Source organism: Otolemur garnettii, unplaced genomic scaffold (assembly GCF_000181295.1).
Source record: "Otolemur garnettii isolate 467f Iridium unplaced genomic scaffold, OtoGar3 scaffold00190, whole genome shotgun sequence".
Taxonomy (NCBI): domain Eukaryota; kingdom Metazoa; phylum Chordata; class Mammalia; order Primates; family Galagidae; genus Otolemur; species Otolemur garnettii.
In genome coordinates, this window is record NW_003852585.1 from 2,371,783 (window position 1) to 2,399,136 (window position 27,354).

The window sequence follows — 27,354 nt, forward strand, 5'->3', positions numbered from 1 at the left end:
ATCCTGGTGTTTCCAGACTCTCGGATGCACCAGAGAGCCAGTGAAGCAAGTGGGCTCTCTTATCCCATTCGGAAGCAGGGATAATGTCCGTTTCTATTTATAGTAACCTCCATGCTCCCCCACCCACATTTTGTCATTTCTCCAAAATGCCCAGAGAGGGACAGCCATTTTGCTCACTTTACCAGGAAAGTTATTTTTAAATCCTGGCTGTGCCCATGTGTTTAGAACACGTGCACTTCACTAAGACATGCAGCAAACCCAGATGGCCCACACGACAAGCTGAGTGGCCACACCGGCAGAAACACTCCTCCCCAACACAGAAAACAGGCGGCTCAGCTTGTTGCTGCTTTTCTTTTGCCCACTAATATTATTAGACAAGAAAAGACTGCTTTTGGTTAGGGGAGGATTAGAAAGTATTTTAACACTGCAGTCTTCTTTATTGTGGTAAAATATAATAACTATAGCATCAAATTTACTATTTTAACCAATTTAAGTGTACGGTTCAGTGGAATTAAGTACACTCACAATGTTCGGCAACCATTACTAGTATTTATCTCCAGAACTCTTCCCAAATCAAAACTAGGTCCTCATTAAAAAGGAACTCCCCTTTTTCCCTTCCCCCAGCCTCTGGCACCCACCCTTCCACAGTCTGTCTCTATGGATTGGATTTCTCTAGGGACCTCATGGACGTGAAATGATGTAGTATTTGTCCTCTTGTGGTTCACTTATTTCACTGAGCAGAACATCTTCAAGGTTCATCCATGTTCAGTATGTGTCAGCATGTCCTTCTTTTTTGAGGCTGTGTAATATTCTACCTTGTGGACACAGAATTGACAGAATCCTGACTTGCTTCCCCTTTTGGCTACTCGAACAGTGCTGTGAATGCTGACGTACAGATACCTGTTCAAGATTCTGCTCTCAGTCCTTTTGGATATATACCCACAAATGGAGTTGCTAGATATGGGAATTCTATGTCTAAGTTGTTGAGAAACTGTCAGGTTCTCCACAGCAGCAGCAATTCCCACCAACAATGCACAAGGTTCCAATTTCTTCATATCCTCATGGTCACTTGTTATTTTCTGTCTTTCTCTCGCTCTGTGTATAATAACCATACTAATGGAAGTCAAAATTTTGGTGTTTGAAGATGGGAAGTTAGGAAGCTAGAGTTGAGTGCTTTGCCTGTTCACATTTTCCAGAGCTCTTCTTTGAAAGGGTTGCCTGATAAAGGGAAAGGGTCATGGAAGCATTCCCACCTATTCCTGCTTAGGGATGGGTGGAGCCTCCCATGCTGTGCAAAGCTCTGCCACAGGGAAAGAAATGATCATCAATCACAATTGCAAATGAGGAGTCCACCTTCACTGGACTGGCCTGCTGGGCCTGCTGGCTTTCGCAAACTGTCTTCCTCTAGACATGGATCCCCAGAGCTGTGCTCACCTCCTCTGCTCAACAGTGGAGGGTAGAAGAATTTGGTGGGACACTGCAGAGGAAAAAGGCTGCCAGAACCCGCACCTTTAGCTGCAAATCTGATGCTCCGCAAAGTATAGCAAGCACGGGGATCATTTCTGATGAAGTGGAGCTCTGTATCTTTCAGGCCCTAAAGGCCACATTTATCCCAGGACTATGTGTATAATGTCTGAAATGCCCACTTTTTTCTGTGCACCCAGCTCCAGTAGCCCCGGGCTAGGTCTGTGGGCTCTGTGCTTTTCATCTGTGTGGGGCCAGTCGGCACCTCTTTGTAACATGAGCCTTGTTAACCTGGGGAACAAAGCGTTGAAGAAATGAATGAATGGTGACCCTTCAGTCCACTCTTGATCTTAGGAGCTATTATTCAAATGGGAGTCAGGAGTCAGCAAAGTCTCAAGACAGTCACAAAGGTGAGCCCACAGGTGGGGCTGGCAGGGCAGGTGCAGCTCTTGGGGCCTTTCTGTTGCATTTAGCTTTCAGCGACCTCATTGCTTTGGATTGGGGGACCTCACATGATAAGCTGTCATCAAGCTAAACACCACAGCACAATAAAACACATTTTTGGTGTGGGCAAAATAACAAAATCAAATAAAATCCTAGGGTGTTAAAACACTTTAGGAAATAGCAGCAACCCTTCCTTTCGGGTGCTGGGGTAGGGTGTTTTAACTACTGCCCCCTTTAAGCTCAGAGGACAGAGCGCTGCTTTACACAGGTTGTGGGAGCTGTCAATCCCCAAGGGACAGAACAGGTTAAAACTACAGACAGTCTCAGGAAAGGATTGTCTAAGTTCATGATGTGGGACCATGAATGGATCTGAGGAAGAGAAGCTGGGGAGGGTGCAGGATGCCCTTGAATCCTCTGAAAACTCATCCTCTGCTGACTTGGATGGGTCATACCCCCTTGCCACTCTGCACCATCTATTCCAGCATGCAGTGACAATACTGGCTAGATGTGTTAGGGTCACAGCTGAGTGGAGTGAGTGCACGTAACTCTCTACCTGCTCTAGACTTTGTTTATATTTTGCTGACTTTTCGCTTGGGGACATAGCAGTGGTAGAGAACGTTTCTTTCATATTTGTCACTCTGCGTGGCGTTCTGCATTTGGGGTTGGTGTGTATTCACACAGAGACACCATTTAAAGCAGCACTATATGATGGTCACTTTTTGTCCTGGTATACTCTGAAAACTGCAATGAGATTCCTTTCCTAGCCTTACAGTGGCAAATAAGTTGTTTCAATTCACTCAGTATAAAGGAATTCGCTCACTTCATTTTTAAAAGATCTCATTTTGGGCAGTCCAGTTTGGGCAAGGTTTCTTGTTTCTCTTTGGGTAGGCTAAGATAAAACAAGGCAAATAAACAAAAGACAAAAATCTGACAGGAGGTTTCCGAAAATGTTTATCGCTTTAGCTTTCATAAGCTAGTTACCAAGCAATGGAAAGATCCGACGGACCGCTCTCTATTCTTACTGCGCATCTGCATCCCACAGGGTTTGGTCTTAACTACGCTAAGTCAGGGGCTCGTTAGTTACTCCAGGGGACACAACATAATGTCGCCTTTGTGGGAACATGTCTTCTCACTTAGTCTTCAACTTTTAATAGAACAAAAAGGTTGACGTTTACAAGGTTAGCATTTGACAAGTAGCCCATTTTAAACTTCTGCTTTTTGCGAAAGGAACAGAGCTATGAGGTGGAGGATCACTAATGGCTCTCAGAAACCGAAAAGAAACTGAAAAAACATTTGATCCTTGGTAACATTAGTGCCAATTTCTGAGCCTGCGTTTCCCAAATTCAACATCCTATGCCATTTCATTTCCTGGCAGTGGAGAGTGATTAAAACAAAACATTTTCAATACTGAGATATAAGTCTCCAAATTTGCAAATTGCATGTTACACTGTGCCTAATCATAGTTCCTCCTGAGGCAGCTAAAAAAAAAGTGTCCCAAAACTAAATAGCTTGTTGCAGCTCAATTTAAGAAGAATGGGAAAACGGAGCTTGTAATGTACAATCATTTTTAAATACAAAATAAGAATGCTCGGGCAGGAAATCATTTCCGTGTCTGGTAGAGAAGATTCAGGCAGGGCAAGCCCCGGGCTCTGATCCACAGGGTTTTTGAAATCTGGTTCTCTGGCACCCAATCCTTTATCGGGCATACTGAGGCCCTTCCTTAGTTATTGTTTGATGGGTGGACAGCACAGCGCTTCCCCTAAAAGCGTCTGTATTGCATTTCAGTAGAAATGAAATCTGTGATGTTTTCACACAGTTAGTAAAAGATGAAATGTAAAGAAACTTCTCTGAGACCATCACTGTTCTCCCGCAGCCTTTACCCTCAAAATGAGAGAAGAGTGCAGGAAAGTGAGAGCAAGGACATAGCAGTCCACAGTGATAGGGCCTTCCTTGACATTATGTAATGCATCTGAGTTGGTGGTAGGGGATTACATGTTTCAGGAAGATAATAATTATTTGTAAAAAATGTTAATGAGTGATCAGGAGAATAGGAAAAGGCTCACTTGCCATCTCTCCTGACTTTCTCTGGTTGAAAATGGAGAAGATGTAACTTTGATCAGAGTAGGGAATTCTCGTGGCCTTGCTAACCTGGTTTGATCATTCTTGTTTTCAATGGCAAGTTTTGGTTTGAATGTAAAGAATTTAACTCACAGTGCTGGTTGTGACAGAGTAATTAAAGGCTATGCTCTACCGAGCAGGCTAGTCTAGCCTCGGAAGTTCCAACCAAAAGAAATCCTGGGTTTCTTCAAAGATGATTTTCGGAGGCTTTGGGGTGGGGTGAGTGGTGGAGAAGAGGGCAGGGAAGGAGATGAAGAGGCACCTTGGAGACAGGTGCTCTGTGCACTGTGTATTCATTCGTGACCCAGTTTGAGCAAGATTCCAAAAACCAAGGCAGACAAGCCCCCAAGGCTGTGACCAAGCAGGGCCAGCATTCCTGGTGGCTCTGGTGCTGGGCATGCCAGCAAGTGTGGCCCTCTCTTTGCCTCTCCTGTACACACACCCCCACCCTATTCACTGTCCTTCTCTATCAGCAGCAGGCCTATTGCCTGGGTCTTGGAAAGGCAGGCAGCCGGGTTAGATCCAAGCCAGCTGCAGGTAGGACTGGGTTTCCCCTTATGCTCTCTTCTCTACCCACTTCAAGTTGCCCTGGGGTCACTTGAGAAGCCACAGTCTGGCTCAGCTGCTTTGCTCTCTTCTGGGGACACCAACCTGTGTTGGCCACCTTGGTTTCTCCTCAGACACCTGGCAAATGTCCTCCCTGACATGCCCACCCATGGAGTGCTCCACTCAGGAGCTTTCCCCAGCACGCAGCCCCAGAGTAGCAGCTGCAGGGGTGGAGCATAGTTGTGTGCTAGGCCCTATGCCAAGGCACATTGACCTTATCTCATTTCATCCTCACAGCAGCCCTGCAGTTTGGGTATTACTAGTATCACCACTTCACAGATGGGGAGAATGAGGCCTGGAGAGGGTAAGTAGCTTGCCCAGGGAAAAAGTGGCAGAGCTAGGATTTGGACCCAAGCGATCCAAAGCCTGGACTCTATGGAACTTGGCCTTGGGCTCAGCTATAGGGCTACTACCCTGCACTGTGTTCTCTCTCTTCAGACCCTGGGTGCTGGAGATGCTGTACGAGTGGGTGGGGGCTCTGTCTGCCAGGGAAAAGAGAGGCTCACAGATGGGGTTGGCGAGGGGTCTCCCCCAAGGCCCTGCCTCAGATAGAGCTGCCCAGGTCCTTGCTCGCTATCTCTGTAATTGCAGGGTGTTCACTGCTGCCTCTGCTAAGGAGACTCTCAAGGCCTATGTCAAGGTAGAAAGCATATCAGGCCCAGCAGGAGCTTAATCCAGCCTTGTCCAAGGCAGGCGTGACTCCCCTTTCTCTACCCTCTCTGAGTTGTCAAAACAATATCATGTGCCTCCTTGGTCTATTTCTCTGCAGCTTCCCCCCATCCCTGTGCAGCGCAGGCTGCCTCAAGGATCAGATTCCAGAATTTTTTGTTCTTATTCCAATTGGCCACCATCCACATCCCTCCTCCCCATGAAGCTGCACTCCCAGCTCTGCAGATCTGAGCAGGGCTGAAACGCATGTACGCCTAAGGCACAGTGGCGGAGGCCACCTCTTTCGATCCCCATTCTTCCAACCCTTCCACAATGCAACTCCCATATCCTTGACAGATCTGTCTTTGAATCTTTGAGTAAATGTAAGTTCTACTCACCAGCGACTGCTGGTAAAATTGAAACAAATCCTGATCTTGAGTTTTGCAACACACTATGGTATCTCCCATAGACTTCCGGAAGAAGAGACACAAAATTATGGAAACAAAAATCACTTTGCCTTATTTTACTTAAAACTCAATATATATCACCCACCCTGGGAATAGGGTGGGAAATATGGGGAGGTGACCTGGGGACCTGCAATTTCAAGTCTAAGACGCTCTGAAAGAGAATTTGTGTAAATTTGGTACCAAATTTTATTTGGGGCAGAATTTGACCTGGACTTGGTTAAATATTCATATTTATTTCCTTGCAAAAACAAAACAAACAAACAAAAACCAAATGCTGTCCTAGATTCTACCAGGGTTCTGTGATATTTGGTATTTGTACCATATCACCTTCCTAAAGTCCCAAATGTTCTAAATTTGGAATCACATCTTGCCCCGGGGGTTCAGATTCAAGCCCACAAATCTGTACTGCCCTGGCTGAGCACACAGTGTGGGCCTGGCACTGCCCCGAGAAGTCCCAGGTTAGCCTCTCCTTTGTCTTCCTGATGCCCTGTGTGGCAGGGGCTGTTCCTTTCTGCATGCTCAGCTGAGGCTCAGAGGGGTTAAGTGACATCACTCATAGCAACCAGCTCAGTCAGCATTTCTGAGGGGATTCCAGCCTTGGTTCTGTGTCCAGTGCCACACTGAACTGCTGCCCTGAAGCCAGATGGCATTTGACTTTTACCTTAAGTGAAGGCAAATGAGCCATTGAAATTGTATTATTCACTCAACTAGTAAAGTAAAATCCCCTGAATTGAGAAATATTAGTCTGCAAATAAGAATTAGCTACTATGGAAAGCTGGATGGGACACTTTTGCTTACTGTGGACTTTGCGTCTCATCTCATCTTTAGAAACCACTCCTTTAAAACTCTGAGATCTGATTTCAAGTGAATGTCTAGTTTTTACACAGTAACCACTGTCACCCACGAGAAGTGCAGTAAGCTAAAGCTAGTACATGCACGCTATGGGTCATCAGTGTCTCTGCCACTGAACTTGGCCATCAAGAAAACTTGAGAAGTTTCTTTAGCCTGCTGGACTTGACAAGCATGCACTTGCCCACCACCAGGGCTACCCTCTGTCCTTCCAGAGGGGTAACAGTCCTTGCCTCAAACACTCACCTCTTTCTTTCTCTCCCATGGAAGAGTGACCAGGGCCGAGTCCTTAAACTTTAACGAGAGTTAATGGGAAGAAACCATAGAAGGAATGGGGGGATATTGAGATCTCCACTTGAAAGTCTGTGCAGTGTGCCTTGGCTAGTAGAAGGCCAGGCAGAGAACAGTGCGTTGGGGAAGGGCCGAAGGGAGAGTGGGACAGAGCTCCAGAAGGAGCAAAGGGATGAGCCGCAGATTACAAGGCGAAGATGTCTGTCTGTCCTTCCCCACTGGGCTGGGAGCTGTCCAGTAAGGGCAGGACCTAGAGCAGAAAGCACCTGTGAGGCTCATGGGCCGCACACAGCCTCATGGCGTGTGGTCTAGAGAGAGTGCTGCACATCTGTCCTGGCACAGCTCTTGGTTTGGAGGACCAAGAGCCAGATGTGGGGGCTCGGGGTTGGGAGTTAGAGTTATAGTGATAACAAGCCCTTTGTTGGAGCCTACTTTGTGCTGGGCCCTGTTCAAAGTGCTTTAGATGGATGAACACATTTCATCCTCAGGCAACTTGTCATCTCCATATTGTAGAGGACACAGCAGTTAAGAAGTTAAGGTAAGGACGGAAGGCTGCAGAGGACTTTGTAGCTGAAGTCCTGCTCTGGCCCTGACTTACTGTGTGACTGTGGGCAACTCTGATGGCTTCTCTGTGCCTTTCTTCTCAACTTTAAAAGGAATAGTGACAGCTCCTACCGCTGAGCACTAAGACAAGAAAAGTCAGGTGGAGCAGAGCACTGAGTCACATGCCTGGCCACAGGCACAGGCAGCACTGGCTGGGAAGGCAGATCTTGGCAGCAGTAGCGTCACATTTCGGGAGCCCAGGCTCTCGTCTCTGCTGGCAGAGGCATCTGAGCCCTTCCCACCCTCAAGGAGCTGGGCTGCTTGGTCTTTCTCCTGGACACTTGTACCAAGCCCACCTAGAGTACTGGTTGGGTGTGATTGGTACGACCTGTATCATTAAGAATTCTCCCTCTGAGCTAGCTGATTTGGCTGTGGGGCAACTCAGTGTGGCTACAAATGTACCCAATTGAAGACAAAACAAAACAAAAAGGCTCACAATGGTAGCTGGCGCCATGTCTCCGGGGTGAGCATCTTGCCTGCTAGTGAAAGAGTTCCAGTGCGGATGCCGGCGCTCCACCGAGCTAGCTGCAGAAGTCCATGCAAACAGATGGCAACAGCCCTACAATAAAATCAAACCAAAGTGCTCCTGAACTGCGCACAAGGGTCCTGAGCCCCTGGGTGGCTTGTTCTGTCCTCCTGCTTTGTCTGTCTCCCACCACTCACCCTGGCCACCCCCACGGGAACTCCATCAAATGACCAATTCCCAGGTGCCAAGCACTCTGCTTGCTTATGCTCCAGTAGACCTGGAGGAAAAAGACATGGTCTCTATCTCCCTGGGGCCACTGTGGTCGCCCTCACACAAGGCTCTCAAATAAGAGGCAGTTCACTGATAGGTGCTTCCCTTAGGCCAGCTCCCTGGCCAAGTACTTTACAGCCATCTCCTCCTTCACTGCCCCGCACAGGAGAAAGAGGCACAGGGAAGGCAGAAGTACCGAGGACAGCCGGGGGAAAGCTTCCTGGAGGGGACAGTGCCTGACCCTGAGGAGCTGATGGAGCTGGACAGGAGAGAAAAGGTGGGAAGGGAAGGCCAGGTGCATGGGTCAGCAGGAGGAAAGGACAAGACTGCATGGAATGGCCCAAGGACAGCAAGTTCTTCAAGGTTATAGAAATGAAGTACTGGGCTGGGCCCGATGGACACAGAACCTAAGGAGGCTGGTGAGGCCGGGTATGGGCCCCTGGGGACCTCTGAGCCAGTGTGAGATAGGATCGGGTCACTGTTTTGGCAAGGCAAGTCTTAAAGCAATGGATAGTTTACTGGGGGAAACCAGTTAAGAAGCAAATGGATGAGTTCAGACAAAAAACTCAAGAGAAGCTCAATGTGGGCAGTGATGAGAGCAATGGGAAGGAGGGTACTGACAGTGTCCTGTATAGGCGGATATGTGACATGGTCCCACTGAGCCCTGCCTCTTGCTGTTTGCACCTTCTCATAGTCCTGTGGCTTATGTCTAATGAATAGAGTACGGCAAAGTGGTGGGTCCTTACTTCCAAGCCTGTGTTAGAAAGATTGAGACTTCTGATTTGCTGGCACTACCATCCCCATCACACCACCTCACTGGCATGCTCTCTCTTGTTTGCTCAGACGAAGCCAGCTGCCATGTCGTGAGATGCTCTGTGAAGAGGCAATGTGGCAAGGAACCGAGGGAGGCCTCTGGCCAATAGCTCATGAGGAACTGAGGCCTCAGTCCAACTACCTGCAAGGAATAGCTTCCTGCCAACAACCACAAAAGTGAGCTTGGAAGCAGATCCTTGCCCGTTGAGCCTTGAGATGACTGTGGCCAGAAGACCCAACCAAAGTCGTGCCAGGATTCCTGAGCCCCAGAACCTGCGAGGTGACATATGCGTGTGGCTCTTAAGCTGGTGCTTTGAGGGCATTTGTTATGCAGCAGTAAATAACTAATGTGTGGTGGGGGTGCCGAGCAATGAGGAGTGGGAATGGCGTAGATACCACCTGGGCTGAATCAGCTGCACTTAGTGACCGAAAAGCCTGCAGGTGACGAATGAGTGGGAGAAGTCAAAAGTAATTTCTAGAAGCACACAGGCTATGAAGTGAGACTGCTTGACTTCAAATTCCTGCTCTGGCCCTTGCTGTGTGACTGTGGGCAAGTCAGTCTAACTCTCTGAGCCTCAATTTCTTCATCTGTACCTGTCTCATTCCTTCCAAGGTCTGCCCTAGTGTTCAGCACAGTGACAAATGGCACACTGAAGTTGTGAGCAAAAGTTTGCTTTGGCATTTCTAGAAGGCTCAGTGTTCATCTTTATGTTCGCAGGGACAAGATGTAAACACTTTAGTGCAATTTCCTTGCATCCCGAGAAGCTTTGCTAGTCCTAGTTCATGACCCAGTGCAGGGGAAGGCAGTTCTGCTCGGCTCCGACTACCCTGGGAGCCCCTCATGGGTGCAGCTTTCCTCCCAGGGAAGTTAGGTGACCTGACCAGACACTAAAACCGTAAACTTGGCCTCATTAACACTGTGCTTTTACACAGGATTAGCTGACTTCCATAGACTTTTCCAGAGTCGATTCCACTCTCAGAGAGGACCAGAGCCTGTATTTGCTCTCCAACGCCAGGTATCAATAGCATTACATGCAGCTGCTATTTCCAAAACAAAGGAATGCAGCCAGCTCTGAGATGGTCTTACCTGTCTGGGCAGGGTGCTCATGGCATCGGAGGCCCCTGGCCGCTGAAAGCGCGGGGGCTGCATCATCTGCTGCAGGAGGAACGAAGAATGGTCAGCCTGCTGCGGCGGCTGCAGGGTGGCGGTGGCGGTGGAGGAGACGGTGGCAGAAGAAGCCTGCGTGTGTGTGGGCTGTTGCAGGTAGTGGAGCAGGGAAGGCTGCCTCGAGGTGGCAGGCAGGGAGGGCATCTTCTGGGGGCCTGGCTCAGAAATAAAATGGGACAAGGGCTTGGTGTTGCTAAAAGTAAATGTCTCCGGGGCCCCTGGGCTGGAGCCCATCAGCCCCTGCTGCATGATCATGCTCAGGGTTTTGGATGAACTGGTAGTCATGGGCTTAAAGATCATGTTTGCGTGCTGCTGCTGTTGCTGCTGCTGCTGCTGCTGCTGCTGCTGTCCAAGCAGGGTGCTGGTAGGGGTGACACTCCGCACCAGCGAGCACTGTGGGGTGAACGACTGCTGTGGCAAGCCTGGGCTCGACAGCTTCTCCGGGCAATAGGGTGGCGATGGCCCAGGGTTGCTGGCGGGCAGAGCAGACATCAGGTGTCCTTGAGGGTTTTTGATGGTAGAGGACACGAGGTTGGCAAGAATGGAGCTCTGTGGGCTGAACTGTGGCTGTCGCGTGAGAGTGGGGCTGGGGAGTTTCTCGGGAGCATAAGCCATGGCGGGGCCCAGGGCCGCACTGCTGCTGGGCGCCATGCTCGATAGCAGGGCGTTGGGAGAGCCTCGTAGAGTGCTGCCTGACAAGCTGCTGGATGACATACAGGATACCATGAGACTCTGAGTGCTGAATGGCTGTGGCTGTGGGGGTGGTGGAGGTGGTGGCGGCGGGTGTGGCGATGGCACCGGGCGGTAAGGTGGAGAGAGGCCTGGAGGAGGCAGGCCAGACCAACTGGGGCTGGGCCCTCTCTGCTTTGTAGCAGATCCCTGCTTGTTGGCTGCCAGCACCTTCAGCTGGTGGGCATGGTGCCACTGAGGCACTGGAAGTGGGGGCAAAGTGCCAGGGAGCATGGCCTGGACCTGGTTCTTGGCCTGTGCTGTTGAAGAACTGGGTGAGACCATCTGCTTACTAGTGGAAGGGATCGAATAGCTGATCCCTGCAGAGGAGGGAGGGTGTGTTTGAAGTGACACACCAGTGACTTGGCTGCAACTAGAGGCAAACTCCTTGCCGGAACCAAGGCCTTCCAAGTGAGGCATCTGAACTGAAGGCTTGGGAGCCGTGCTTAGAGTTGTCTGGGGATGATCTAGGACCAGTGGCTCTTCTGGCTTGGTTCCCAGTATCTTCTCCAGATCCAGGTCATTTGGAGAAGGTTCTTGAATTTTGGTTAGCTCCTCCAGCAGATCTTGAAGTTCTTGATCTACAACCGGCATGCTGTTGATTTTCTCATAGTAAGGAACAGTGGGCTCTTTCAGCCCCATTTCTGTAGTTGATGGCACCACAAATGGTGAGTCCATAATGCTGCCATTCATGGGATTATTCTCCAGCAGTAATGACTGGTTACTTACTCCTACAGCTGCAGGGCTAGGATTCATTGTTAATGGAGGAACGTGCAGCTCTGCACAGGGGGTACTGGGATGGGCACCTGGGCCCATAGCAAGGGTGACATCTTCAAGGCAGGGCCTCTTAATTTTATTAGGGTAACCCCCATCAGCCATGCCTGGAAACTGAAAGTTGTCTCCTTCCTGTCTCCTCTTAATGGTTCTCTGTGGTTGAAAGGGGAGAGAAAGAGAGGGGGCGAGAAAGAGTGAGAGCAAGAGGGGAAAGAGACAGAGAGAGAGAGAGAGAGAGAGAGAGAGGAATTTTTATAAAGTCTTGTCACATTAGAACTAATGAACAGAAAATCTGCAGGATAAAATAGACCTCTCAGTTTAAAGACTTAAACACTTGTCAAAACTATAAAATACAGCCTATTTTTGGAACCATAGTGCTTGTTTCTTTGTTGCTATGTTTCATTTAAACTGTCTTGTTGCATTTCAAATAAGTCATTATGCTGTCTGCATACAAAACAGGATAGAAAGTCATGCAAAGGGTATTCTTTGCCCACTTCAAGGAGAGTTCAACAAAACTATGCAGAAGTCACCAAGTGAACTATCCTGCCAAAAGCAGGCATTTGAGAGCAAACTAGAAGTAGCTAAATATTTTTAATTCCTGCCTTTTTAGATACACACCAGCTTTAAGAAAAGAAAACTATAAGTTAGACATTGAAATTTTAGGCTGCTTCCCTGTCTTGGTTAAATGTATCAAGCTGCAGTAATAAAATAGAAGACAACAGGGCCCTTCCAGTGACAAAGTGGATCTGGGATCTGGGAGGATTCTTTTAGGTAGCTGTCTAGGATATATTGTTTAGGGGAAACTCAGGTTCCAGAACAGTTACTGTTTCATTATAAGCATCATAGTCATTGCTCCATTTATTTTCATTCATTCTCTATCTCTCTCTGACACACACACACACACACACACATTGTTATGTGCACAGAAAAATAATTTGGAAGAACTTTTATATTCAACCATTCGAAGTGGTCATCTTGTGAGGATGACTGGCAACTCACTTTCTATTTTCTGCATGTCTGTATTGCTTATTTATTATTTGTTTGTTTATTAATTTATTGAGACAGAGTCTCACTCTGTGCCTTCTGTAGAGTGATGTACTGTCATAGCTCACAGCAACCTCAAACTCCTGAGTTAAAGTGATCCACCTTCCTCAGCCTCCCAGAGTGCTGCTGGGACTATAGGCATGAGCCACCATGCCTGGCCAGCTTATTTATTTTTAACAAGAAGGACTTATCTTCCAAAAAAAGAAAAAAAAAAGCATAACGTTATCTAAATAAGAAATTCCTCTCTGCAGATGCATCCTTCGGTTGGGGAGATCTCAAATAACAGGAAAAGGTTCCAACTGGGGATCTGCACCTTGGGGGAACTGCCCACCATTTATAAAAGAAAAGTACCTCATAACACCTAGTAACATTTCCTACTCTTTTATGGCTTCATTCAGTTGATTGTGGCTGTCATGTTAAGACCATGACCTGTATGTCAGCAGGTAAAGAGGAAAAGGGAGTTGGGGGTGAAATAGTATATGTGGGAATGATCAAAACAAGGAGAGGGAGAGCGGGACCTGGGAATCACCTGACTGCCAGCAGGTGAACAGGTACCATCCTTTTAAAGTGCTTGGCTTTGGAAGTCTCCCTAGGACACACAGTGCTTATCCGCTGCTATTGCCTCACCTTTGGCTCTTCTGGTTTGATGAGCTTGTGCGAGCAGTGAGAGCTCAAGGTGTGCACGGGGCCACTTGCCAGCACAACAGCGGTCATGACTCTCACGGCCGAGTGAACATCAAAGTAGGTCCTGAAGGCCACATGTCTCAGGGCTTGCTGCACATCAGAACCCCTTAGAAACACTCCTATTCCTGGGCTTTCCCACCACAAACCGATCATTTTTGTCTCATCCAGGGTGAGGCTCAGGCATTGGGTGTGTTTAAACAGCTTCCTGGCTGATTCTGAATATGGACAGCCAGGCTGAAAACCCCTGGGCAGGCACGTGGGCGGAGGCAATGTGGCATAGAGCCCTGGTACCGAGGCAGAAGCAACTAGGTCTTGGCCTCACCATTGAACCTCTCTGAGTCCCAGTTTCTTCATCCGTAAGATGAGTATAATTATAATTCTCATGCTGCTTGGACTATTAGGTGAAATGGGGAAGATTGGGTGGTACCTAATCGATCCTCACTAAGTGGTACTTGGAATTACAAAAGGCACATTTGGAAGTCCTGGAAGTCCCATCTTCTCCTATTAAAGACAGGGGCCCTCTGACCCAAGGAGGAGGCAGGGCTTGCCCAGACTGTTCAGCAAGGGGGCAACAAGGCCACTTGGCTGCTTCCTGACTGCCTTCCTGCATGCTGGTGGCAGAGCACTGCATCAGCCCCATGGAAGGAGCTCTCCACCTTGCTTTAGAGGACTTTCATACTCCTTAGACTTTTCTTTTGAGATGCCCATGAGGGCATCTTTGAGGGGCAGCTTTGCCACCACATTCATCTGCGGAGGATGGAGCAGGCACGAGAAGAAGAGCATCCTGTCATCTGTTCTCACTTTCCTATCAGAAACCTGGCTGGGCACAGCACCCACAGTGTCCCCAAGCTGTGTCTGGCCCATAGGAGGTGATCAGTAAATAGCAGCTAAATGAATTAATGGACATAGGGCACTCAGCCATTCATTCAGTCAATTATGGAGCAAGCCAATAAACAAGCCACTGGGTCCCAAACTGAAATTTGGTCTCTTCTATATTCTCCCAGAGAATCCAAAGAGATCCAATATGTTAAAAATAGAAATCTATGAAGTAGAACAATCCGGGATGACTGAGTGTGCATTTTACACAAGGCTCCTCTGTAGGGAGTGTGAGCTAGTAGTGGTTGGGCCCAATGTGCTGTTCATGACTTGAAAGACAGAGACAGTGATAGTGAGGTCAGGCCACAACCAGGCAGGCCAAGGGTAGAATGAAGTGAGGGAAGGACAGGAGGCCAGGGGTTATGACAAGCCTCTGAAATCTGCTGGCAAAGGAAAGGCAGCTGCACCTCTCCCGAATGAGAACCTGTGTGCACACAATTTCTCAGACGCCCATAAACTGCATCTCAGCAAATGGTCCTCACTCATTTCCAATTCCAGAACACAACTGATTCCTTCCATAACAGAGCAGACCCCAGGGTGTTCCCATCGGTCGTGGATCTAACTTTCTGGGGTAAATGCTCCTCTTGCTATGTCTAGTCTGCTGCTGGCCAGCTGCTGGCGCTGGCCTCACTGCACATTTCAAGAGGATACCCAAAGAGGGGGCAGGCTCACTTTGCAGTCCCCATGGGTGGCGGGGGCTGCTGACCCAAGTGCCAGGCCGCGAGCCTCTTCTGAGCTGCCTTTTTCAATGGACTGAAATGAGTCTCCACTTTGTTGCAGGTCATGCAGCTCCCTGTTTGGGATTTTATGGTAGGAGCTTTCAACAGTTAGCCTGAAGCACCCTGGCTGAACAGCAAGAACACCAGCCAACCCGACACAAAGCCAAGGAAAGGCGGCTGTGTTTACAGGCAGTGCTCAGCTCGCTCTAATAGCATCTGCTTTCACCAGGCATCGTGAGGCGTGGAAATCTATTATCCAGTTAATTTTGTCCCTAGACAAAGACTAGCTTCGGTGTCTCCTCTTTCATAGTCCCATGATTTGCTGCTCACGTCTACTGTGAGGAGCTGGCTGGTCTTTTCCCCATGCCCAGTGCCACATTGGTGTCTTCACTGGGTCACCTGTGCTGGTGGCTGCTATTCCCTTGGTTCTGTCTGCCCAGCCTGGGCATTTCTGACTGGGTCCTAAGGCCACCATATTAGAGCGCATGCAGCTCTGGGATGACTCCCTCCTCTCAAAATACTGGTTAGGCAGCAAGGCCCCCTCCAACCAAGCTTCTAGATTTTTCTACACAAACCCTCCTGCCTCACACACATGCCTTCTAGTCTCTGTGGCCTTGGTGACAGCAAGCTATTGGTCCTAGCCACCAAGCACGTGACCTTCTCTCTCTGTGACAATTAGTAGGTGCTGACAGGATTCCTAGAAAGCATACCTCAACCTTCTCTTTTTACAGAAAATAGAACAGGATATGATTTTCTGTCAGGCACATAGTTAGTTAAGGAATAGGGACACTTGACTTAGGTGCCCCAAATCCCAGCCAGAGCCCTCAGAGGTCCTGCCTTTGATGGTGGGAGAAGGGGAGGGAGGAAGGGACAGTGTCCTGGTGTCTTTTAGAAATGAATTCTTTCTCTCTACACATAAGTGCCTGTGGAGTCCCATTTCATAATCCAGCAGACAAAGCCATGAATGTGATGCCCATGACCTTATAAACATTCATTAAAATGCATTTCAAAGCATGTGATGCCTCCCCACCCCCGAAACAAGAGGAAACAAAGGCAACCCTTCTGACAGAGGCCAGTCCAGCTCTGAAGTCAACATTATTGCTGGTTTTGTCTGAACAATGGCATAGGGTAACTCTTCTCTTTCTACTTTTTTACTCCAAGATGACAAAAAGGGCAAAGATTTCTTAGAAAAGGTATAGACTATAAGTATACTAGCCAGGCTCATAAAATTGACATAAGGAGGATGAAGAGTATGACTTATATCTATTACTTTTTCCAGAGAGGTAGGGTAGGCCGTTATAAATGCTTGTTTTTAAAAAATTGTTTTTTTTTTTTAAATTTCAGATTAAGATGAGGGTCCGAGTGATTGGGTTACAATGTTTGCATTTGTTAGATAAAGTCCCAAGTTGTAGTTGAGCCCCTCACCCAGGAGGTGTGTTGCATACCCCTACATCGTGCCCATTAGGTGAGAGCACACCAATCCCCTTCCTCCTCCCCTGGCCCTTCTCCCCCTCCCCCACTCGAATCTAATTGTGTTTTTCTCTGGGTGGGCATGTAGTTCTTTATCTACTGCTTTCATGTTAGTATTGAGGACATTGGATATTTGCTTTTCCATTCTTGTGATACTTTACTAAGGAGACTATCATTCAACTCCATGCAGGTAAATATGAGAGATATATAAATGCTTAATTTTGGACAGCCTAGCCGAGGTTTAACATGGACACCAATAAAAGGCCAGCAAAAGATATGAAGAGAAAAGCTGGAGGTCAAAGGTAAGCAGGGAAAGATCTAATCAGGGACCCTCATTTTTCCTCCAAGGGCACTGGGCATGTGAGCACTGGGCAAAATTGTCAACAAGGTGAGAATCACCTGTGGCTTTTCTATTTTATTTTTTTGAGACAGAGCCTCAAGCTGTCCCCCTGGGTAGAGTGCCCTGGCATCACAGCTCACAGCAACTTCCAACTCCTGGGCTCAAGCGATTCTCCTGCCTCTGCCTCCCAAGTAGCTGGGACCACAGGCGCCCACCACAACACCCGGCTATTTTTTTGGTTGCAGCCATCATTGTTGTTTGGTGGGCCTGGGCTGGATTCGAACCTGCCACCTCAGGTGTATGTGGCTGGCACCTTAGCCACTTGAGCCACAGGCACCGAGCCACCTGTGGATTTTTTAATCTGCTCTGTCCCTCAGCAGTTTAGCTCAGGCTCATTCGCTTGCTAGCCCCCCAGTGTGTCTCTTACAAGTACAGCCATGTTCCAACCATGACTTCATTCAGGGTTGTGATACTGCCCCTGTGAGTTTGCAAGTACCTGATGTTTGCCAGTTAGGTCAGATTTCAGGCCTCTGAGGACAAGGATGGTCCCCAGATGCTTTTCTGCAAATAAAGTAATGAAGACATCGGGGGCATGATGGAGGTAGCCCCAGAATAGGTAAGATAATGAGGCATTGTGATGGGGTTTTCAGGTGAGAGGCAGAGAGAGGGTGAATGTGAATACACCTGGACATACACACCAACTTAGATAACTATCTGCATGTACCGTGACAATGCCTAGATTTAGGCATGTGTCATTTGCATGTTTGTTTTTCAGCAAAATATCCCAACAATCTGTAACTGACCCTTCTGTAGAATGAAAAGGATTTTCAGCATCTCCAGAATTGCAAGATGTAGGGCTCTGGAGAATATCAGAGTAGTTAGGAATGGCAGGTAACCCTGAATGCTTATTGGCTTCGTGAGGAGGGTGTTATGTCTCAAGAACCAATCTCTGCTAATGCGTGGTGTGGAGCAAGAATCTTGACCCACAAATGGGGACTTATTGTGCCACCGATTCACCCTGAGTCTGCAGAGTCTCTGTCCTCAGCACTCGCAGGTAGAGGCAGGCTGGGGACACCAACATTTGTTGGGTGACTGTGGCCAAGTCACTCCCCTCTCTGAGCCTCAATTTCTTCTTCCGTAAAATGAGTACTTGGCCTAGTGTGTGCCTCCCAGCATCGCCAGGAGGCCCCCCCAGTGCACGAGGGCAGCAGTGCTCACTACTGATGTTATTCTCCAAGCTTGGAGTCTCCAGGCTGCCTCACTGTCCTTGCATTGGGCCTTGGTTGCTCTCACTAGGATTGAGGGTGGGGTGGGAGTGGAGGAGGGCAGCCTAGTCCCGGTAGCACTGACCTTTCAACTCCTGCCTCCTGCTGCTCTGGGGCCCACCACACAGTGTTCAGCACTCAGCTACCCTGAGCTGAGGGCTTGTGACTTCCACAGGCTCCTACCTGAGCGACCTGAGGAGCAGCTGCAAATGGTCTGAAGAGCCCTGACAGGTGCAGAGACGAATACACCTGGGTGGGCAATTTTCTAGAATTGCTTTCTCCTTTTCTATAGCATAGATGTACCAGTTGGAAGAATCAATAGTAATCAATAGTTCTAAGAATGCTTAGAGATGTATATGGGTTTAATGAACTCAGAATTTGTCTTGTACAATCCCCTGAGAAGAATCGAAGTACCCCATCATCGCTAAACAAGCATTTCCTGAGGGTTGGCCTTGTACTCCTGGATACCCAGATCTGCTGGGCCCTTTGAGGAAGGCTGCTCCCGCCAGCTCAGATTTAGGCTGGTGAGGCCTGTGGGCCTCTTTTCCCAGGAAGGACCCCTGACCAGGTCTCCTCCACACACATTTCCATGTACGGTTATTACTAGCATAGAGACGATCAGTTTGGGGAGAAGAGAAATATCTGGACGGATTTGGTGAGGCTGACATACAGATGAGGCAGGGACTTCTGGTGGTCTGGAAAAGGAGCAGAAGGCCAAAGGTGAGGGCACTGTCCCAGTCCAGAGACTCTGTCTTTGCAGGACCCAGGTTAAGAAACTTAATCTTAATTTCACCTGAGTTAGGCTAACAAGCCCGAAATCACATAGGAAAGGGGAAGAGTGGCAGCAACTGAAGTGGGAGGCCACCAGGGCCACAGGACAGGGTCATTAAACTCCACCTCCTCACTGTCCCTGGGCTCTGCCTCTGAGGACCTGGTGGAGTGCCTTCTTGTACGTCCCTTCCACAATCTGGGCTTTACTTTCACCACTTGGAAAGTGAATGGGTCCCCAGCTTTGCTGAGCCAATGTCTACCAGCTGCTTCCTTCCCAGGCTGCTTCCACAAGGCAAGGTGAATCCACTTCTCTGACACTTATGAAGGCTTCTGTCCCCAACTGCAGGCAGACTCTTAAAGAAGCGCTACCTCCCCCAGCCCCGTGAAGGGCACAAATCAAGCTGGCCCTTGAGGAAAATTATGAGCCTTCTCAAATGTGTACAGAGAATTAATTGAACACAATGTGGTGGGTGGGGGGAGACCGGCAGAGTGAATCCGAGCCTGGCAAGTCTGTACTACTTGGATTAAGAAAGGTGGCCTCTGATTCTGGTCCAGTAAGCTGTGCTTATTGTCACATACAATCAGAGAGTCTTACCAAGTCACCAGTCACCAGGAAGGCCACTGCTTCTCCAAACACTTCCAAGGGGACTGTGAAAACAAGTGACATCTTTTGAAAGCTTCTTTCTGGAAACTTCTCCAGAATCGGTCCTTTGCATTGCTATATGTCAGTACTATGAGCCTACACTCCACCCCCCAATCCCTGCACTTAAGTGCTCCACTAGTCATTGGAAATAGGGGAAAGTATCCCCCTGTTTCCCCTGTTTCAAGTCTGGCTTTCTGTGGTCAAAATCCAGCACATTAAAAAAAATTCAGCACCTATTAAATGAAGAAAAATGAAGGGAGGGGTGCTTGAGTTAAGAGAGAATGCTAAACGAAATTCAACTCTTCAATCCATGTTCTGTCTTGCCACTGTGCTTCCAACTTTCCAGAGGTGGCAGGCTCCTGTTTTTTGCCCTGTAACTGAGGCTGGGTACCTACTCTCAGGTCCCTAGCTATGGTCTACCCCTGACCCCACTAGGTCTGGCCTGCCCTAGGCTCTCAGTTGTGGCTGCATCATGAATGATCACTGTGGAGCTGGCATTTCATTCAATTCAGTTCACATAGCATGCTACCTAGTACTTAAAAGAAATATGTGTTGAATGCACTGACTTAGCATCCAAGTGCGGGATGCTTTCATTAATGGAGATGAAAGGCAGGTGATAGGTGGATGGCATGAGGGTGGCCCAGGCCAATGGCAGCAGGGCAACCACAGTGAGCGCTGGACAGCACATAGACTCTGTGTGTGGCTGCCAACAAGTTTCTCTGCAAGCACCTTGGGCTCTTCTGTCTCATGGGGCGCCTCTGTGAGGGCCCAGCTGAAGTCTCTGGCTTGTGTGTAGCCTCCTGACTGCAGTTCCCAGCCAGCTGATATGGGAAAATGTAAATGAGATGCAGCCACTAAACCAAGAAAACATACCTTCTCTAGAATGCTCTAAAATGTCAGAAGAATTCAGAGGTGAGGGAAGAAGGGCTCTACCAGGTACCAGGGCAATACCTACAATGACCTGACTTTCCTTGACCTGAATGGTGACAGGACCAGCAGAAAACACCCTTATACAGTAAGCCCCAAACACCCTGCAAGGCAGTGGGGTCCAGATATTCCATAGGCTGGTAGGCTTTTGAATCCCACTGGCATGTCATCAATGTCCCTTGGCTGCCTTGGGCTGTGACTGACCCTGTCCCCAGTTTTCCACACCTTCACCCAGATCCCGAGCACAGAGTGACAGGCTGCAAGTACAGGTTGGTATCAGGACCACCCTGGGAGATGGAGGGCAGGCACTCCCTCCAGACCCATTTGGGGTACCCCACCTTCGCACCACAAAGCCCAGACTGAGACCCTAGATTTGACGTCTGAGCACATGCCGAATGGGAGTGCCTTTCCCCTTACCCAATGCATCTGGCCCCTGGGTTACCAGGCCTACCTCTGACAAGTGCCACCATCTTGGCTGGGTTTTCAGATGTGTGGTCCCTTAGGTAGTGGCAGGCTTCCTGCTAGCACTGATGGGATTCGGAATGGGGTACATGGGGAAAGCCTTGGACTGGGTCCTGGTGGGGTGAATGGGTTTTTTGAGGGGATACTGGTGCATTTTCGGGACAGAACACCTGTCAGAGCTAACTAAGCTGGGGAATAAGGAGCTACTGCTAATCTGAGAGCTGCAAACAATGAAGTCATAGGTCATTTTTGGTTAAGGCAGTTTGAGCTGTGTGGAAATTACATACCACATGGGGTCGCCACAGCTCTCCATTCATGACTGGGTGAACACAGTAACATCACCTCTTCATACAACAAGGCCCTGGTAGGGCTGCCTCCTTGCCCCAGCTCCCTTGGTGATCCGACCCATGCTGGGCAACCATATCATATTACTTCTGCATTAGCGCCTGTTGGGACCTGACTCTTCCTTGTCTCCCCCCACTCCAAGGGACTATCCAAACCTAAGGGGCTCTTCCCCAGAGGATTTATGACTTGAGCTAACTCTGTTTCTGGAAGCAGTTGCTCCATTTTCTGCCTCATTTTTTCTGTGCCCATGGCTCAGGATGAGCCAGGTAACCTCCTCACTGTGAGGGTCTTTCTTCAATGGAGGGACACTCCCACAGGGATGGCCCAGATAAATCCAGTGGTTGTGTGGTTGGGGGTGGGGGTACTGTCCCAAGATCAAGGCATGGGGCTGGACATGGAAGCTTGTTTCTGGGTTCAATGGCTGCTGAGTTGGCCCCATCAGATGAGTGGCATTTTCGCTGTGGGCATCTTGTCCAAAGTACACAACTCCTCCCTCCAGAGGACTATTAGAATCACGTGGCACAGATGACTACTGCTCTTAGCCAAAAGGCGGAAAAGCCATCACACAGTTACCTTTACAACTCTATAAGATGGGTATTCCCAGTTTCATGCCCATATTAGCAATGAAGAGCAGGTGCCTGGATTTCAGAAGGTTTGCCAGGGAGTTCCCCCCAAATTGGACGGACCTGGAATTCAAGTAGTAAGTGGCTAGAGAGAACAAGGAGCACAGATTAAAGAACCTGCCTGCCTGTCTTCTTCCTCACTTCTTTCCCTTTTTTTATTTTTATTTTGGTAAGGGAGAACTGATCTATAGGTAGACCTTAAGAACAGCTAATAGTTTTGGAATACTTAGTGACAGGCACAGTGCCAAATGCATTTTATGCTTTACTTACTCAATGCCTATGGCAACTCAGTGGGGTCACATGTATCCCACCCCCCCGGTACAGACAAGGATGCTAAATTCAAGAGAGGTGAAGTCACTTGCTTAAGGGCACCTGGCTGGCTAATAAGTGTGGAACCAGGGAGTGAACTTGGGTCTGTCAGTCTCCAGAGCCCCACCCTCAATCTGAAGTGGGGCTCAGAGGAAATGGGCCAAGGTGGAATTCAGATGATGGGGAATGGTTGTGTGTATATGTGTGTGTGTGTGAGAGAGAGAGAGACAGAGAGACAGAGACAGAGAGAGAGAGAGAGAGAGAATGAGAGGGAGAATGAGAGACAGAGAATGGGAGAGAGAAAGAGAATGAGAGAGAGAGAAGCAGATTCCTCCAAAAGCAGAGGAAATATTAAGAGTAACCAATTACAGAGCTCTTTAAGCCCTTTAACTACATTGATTCCTTTAACCTTCACTATAACCTTGTGATGTTAGAAATTTGAGTGCCCAGGGCCTTCTGAGGAGCATAAGTGGCAGATTGCTTAGAAGGCACAGCCAGGAGGGTATCTACTGGACCCATGCAGCTCCTCTCCTTTCCTGGCATGATAAACAAGTAATCCCATTTGAACTGCATGGCAGAGTCAAGGAGACAGTCCACCCCATTGCCAGGACACCAACTAGAACAATTTAAATGAGGCAAACAGAAAACTAGTTTCTGTGAGAACATTTAAGAGCTTCCTTCTGCACTGTTCTTCCTATAACTGAAAGCTTATGCTAGCACCTAGCAGAGGCTGAGGGCTAAGGGGAAAAGCATGAACACATGTGGCAACCAGAGGTTTGTCTGCCTCAGCTTCTCAAGGCCAAGTGTCCTTTCTGATCTAAAACTGCCACATGGGGATGATTTGGCAAAGCTCTAGCATCCTTATTGGCAGGTTATTGCCATTTGAGTTGGAAAGGACACTATAGTCCCTTCTTGGCTGGGAATGAGCCATCTAGGATAGACTACATTGACCTTGAGTATGACATTTTCTGAAGGCCTTGTCCACCATAAGCTGATTCTGCTGCACCCATTCCTACCCCTTCCAGCTACTCCAAGGAGCCTAGTTCTATATCTGGAACCCCTCAAAGGTGAGTTCATCGTATACTCCTTATCTATTCAGCCACATGGGAAACCTCTCTAGGGCCATCTCTGGGAACAACATGGCCAGAAGCACCAAGAGATGTGTCTGCTTCGAGATGGGGCAGAATCTGCTTGTGCAGGAGGTGTGTGCCTGGGAGGCTGGCTCTGCATGCGTGTGCACATACAAATACAAGTGGCAGCCCCTAACAGCAAAGCCTTTTCAGGGATGTGGGGGAATTTATCGTGTTCATGAAACGACATGTGCACTCTAACGGCAGGCTAAAGGGAACTATATAGACTCTCAGGATGCTGGACCTTTCCAGGTCTCAAGCCTAAGTCCTGATGTTTCCAGGGACTAAGCTAATATACATAGTAAAAGCTGTCACTTTGTAAGATCCCAGCCCCTGTCAGTGCACAACACACCATTTCATTCACTGCCCTTTGATTCTAAAAATAATCGTAGGAGGTAAGCAGGACTTTGCTTAAGATCTCTGTTTTACACACGGGTAAACTGAGGCACAGGGTGTCCAGGTGACTTACTAAAGCCACTTCGTTGGTTGGCAGCAGAGCAGAGGCTGGAACTCAGGCATGTAGAGTGCAGACTAGGTAGCAACGCCCCAAGAACCTCAGGCATGTATGGTGGTGGGTGAGTGAACACCTCAGCAAGCCAGCCTTCCCCCAAAGGAACCCGGAGGTTATTCTAGGGCACCAAGGGAAAGGCAGGTCATTTGAGCTCTGTATACTTAGACTGCTGTTTAGTCTCAGTTGTGGCATTTTAATTTGCCTATAGGGATTATCGTACTTGCTCCAAGGCTTTCCAAACTACATGTTACAAGGTAGTGGCAGATAGCGGAGACCTCAGAGAAGAAAGCTCTTATGACAGCTTTTACTATGTACATTAGCTTAGCTTGACTGCTGGGAACTTGCTGATCCTCCCGGGCCTAACCTGTGCATATGAATCCTTTACCATGCCCTCAAGTGTGAGGGTGCATTGCTGTGTCTGGATGGCCAGACACTCCTTGCACATTAAGGGCTTTGCAGGCAAATACATAATCCAATCATACAAAGAAACTTCTGGATACCAAATTCTAACAGCAGAACTTAGCAGGGTGGGGTGATGAGAGGGTTGGAGGTAGGCCTTGAATTCTCACAGTCAGTCTAAACTTTGTTTCTACTTGGTGATTGCCTCAGGCAAGTTATTTTTCTTTCTGATCCTGTTTTCTTACAAAATAGGAAGAGTGAGGCCTATTTCACAAATTTGTTACAAGGATTACATGAGCTTAGAAAGGTAAAGTTAGCACAGGGCCTGGCATGGTGTGGATACCAAACAAATATTATCTCTCTTCCTACTCTGGAAAATGCAAACACATTCTTGGTGGTCCTAAAATAGCCTTTAACATGGTTTACTCAGCAGCATTTGCCATTCAAGGCAGATCTGCCTTTCGTTGTTGGCTATTCTCCTGAACAGCTGTGTGCAAGGCTAACTTTTATAAACCAAATCACAATAAAATGCAGCAGGAATTTGTCATTGAAAGGAAATCCTCAGTATATCCTTTTTCTGAAGAGAAAGATTCCCTCATCCAAACTTGTCCTTTTTAAAAAGTGTACCTTTGTGAATATCATCCTTTCTTATAATGAATCCTAATTCAGTTTTGGCCCCAAACACATGCTGACATTCCACAGCCCCCAAACACACAGCAGCAGAAGTAGGTTGTATACTGAAAATAAAGAGAGTTGGAAATCACATATTTATTTCACAATATGTGGACACTGTCTGATTGCATCATGGAAAGTGCATATAAGAGAGAGAGAGAAAGTGGTGAGGGGGTGGTGGTGGTAGAGGTGATGGTGATAGGAATGGTGATGATCGTGACAATGGAGGTAATGGGGGTGTTGGTAGTGGTGCTGAGAATGACAGTGGTGATGATGATGGGGGTGGAGGCAATGGTGGTAACTGTGAATGCTCATGGTGGTGGTGGTGTTGATGGGGATGGTGGCAGTGCTGGCCATACTGGAGAACACAAGGACATTTCCATAGTATATTTCCTTTTTGGTAAGAAGCTTCACTGACAGCCAGAGGATGAAAGCTTACTCTGTGTTATTAACAGCAATCTCTAAACAGTCTGTCCCCTTCCAGTCATTCATAATCAGCTCTTTCTTATCTGGGAAATTGAAGCTGAATTACTGGGGAAAACACAGGAGATTTTTGTTTGTTAATATGCTGCCAATAAAGTAATTTTATGTCATATTTAACTACAGGAAAGGGCAAGGCATTTCTAAGTTCCTTCATGTGGATTAAAAAAACAAAAGGATGAACAGCAGTAAGCTACAGTACACTGAGCTGTTTGAAGCCATACGTCCAGCAAGCAGATGTTGAACGTTGATGTTTGGGGATTGGCTTCCTGAAGGTATTCTATATGGGCCAAGTTCATTGTTCTAAACCCTAAAGGCTGGACTTGAAGGAGGAAAAGAGGCAAGAAAATGTTTAGCTTTTCTGACAGTGTCACACAGGCAGCCATAACACTGGACAACTTTAGCACCCAAAGCTGGTTCTAGAAAAATCACCCCTTACTACAGAGGTGGAGGCTTCTAACAGCATAGGGCAGGGTTGCCTAGTGGGCCCAGAACAGACATCCACACCAGAACAAGCACACACCAAGGAGAGAAGTGGTGAACCAGAGAGAAGGACCTGGAATTCTAGTGGGGCAAACAAGCAAACAGCAAGAACAAGATCAGAGTGTGAACCGTATTTGTCAAAAAACTAAAAAAATGGTGATGCAATAGAATGTCTCTGAGGAGAGGACATTTAAGTGGAGGTCTCAATGTAGGAAGAAGCAGGCAGAAAGACGGGGACTGGGAGCTCCAGACAGTAGGGCAGCATATGGAAAGGCCCTGGAGGAAGGCTGTGGGCCTATTTCAGACCTGGGCAGGTGGCCAGTGTGCCTGGTGCACGGTACACCAGGGCAGTAGTCAGGGGCTCACCAAGGGCCTCACTGATTATAGAAATGGGCTTGCTTCTATGTTGTTTATAGTGGGAAGCCATGAGCAGGAGGTTAAACAGAGGAAGGATCAGCTTAGTCCATTTGGAAAAGATCTTTCTGGATGCTGATGGGAAGATAAATGAATGTTATAGGAAGGAAAAGGGACAGGGGCAAAGGCAAGAGCTCTTAAGAAATAATAAACATGAAAGACTTGCAGGCCATATGGTCTCTGTTGAAACTCTTGTGTTGTAGACAAAACATTAATGATGGGGCATAGCTATGTGCTAATAAAACTTTATTTACAAAACAGCCTGTGAGCTGGATTAGTTCACAAGCTATAGTTTCCAAACCCCTGACCTAGAGTGTGACCTGAACATCTTCTTGTAGGGAAATAGATTCTTTCCAAATTGCCCTCCTTATACTACAGGGGGCCAGGTATGCCCCCACTCGTAGGAAAGCAGGTAGGTAGCCATGTTGGAGAAAAAAGCTTAAAGATCTTTACCATAGTGCAAGTCAGGTGACCCTTTCTGAACTGTGTGAGCCATGCATGGTCCTATATACTATGTGTCACCTCACCAATGATACTTCTTGTTACACAGCCATTGGTCCCTTAAACCTTGCCTTAGAGCCTTCGTAGGTTGTTGAACAATTTGCATTGTCTAGCAGATTAAAAACATACCCTTGGCCTTGCTCATTGGGTCCTTGGGGTTTCTATGATAATGTCCCTCATTCTTCTACCCCTTCCCCTCATCATAGGCACTCTGGCCACTCTAGAAGCTGTCAGGTTCTACCCACACATTGCTTACCTCTACCATGCAACTGTCTGAAGGCTAGGGTAGTTTCTTGCTCATTTATGTACCCACAAAGTGCCTCACCCATGATGGGCTCAACTGGCATCTGCAGACTTGAATGTACCATTGAAGAAGGTGGTACTCTACAAATGACCCTGTTCTCTTCTCAAGGCCAAGAAGTGACCACTTTTTAGAAACTGCAATGAATTCACTAACTGGCCCAATGATATGGGACGTGCTTCTTCCTCTCTGTGCTCTTGGCCTTCTCTTGTGTTCCATGAAGGAGGTAGCCTGGACAATTTGTAAGGGAACTTCTGGCTAAGAGGAACAGTAGC

The 27,354-nt window shown here is 48.0% G+C and overlaps 1 protein-coding gene across 1 annotated transcript in view; it reads right to left on the minus strand.

Annotated features, from left to right (window-relative positions):
• The window catches only part of MAMLD1 (mastermind like domain containing 1), a 130,154-nt gene that overhangs the window by 26,983 nt on the left and 75,817 nt on the right, over positions 1-27,354 (minus strand). The window contains exons 4-5 of the mRNA XM_003800941.3: positions 10,127-11,863; positions 7,927-8,049 (exon numbers count right to left, since the gene is read on the minus strand). Coding sequence (XP_003800989.1) covers positions 7,927-8,049; positions 10,127-11,863 — 1,860 coding nt within the window. The remainder of the gene's footprint in view (positions 1-7,926; positions 8,050-10,126; positions 11,864-27,354) is intronic.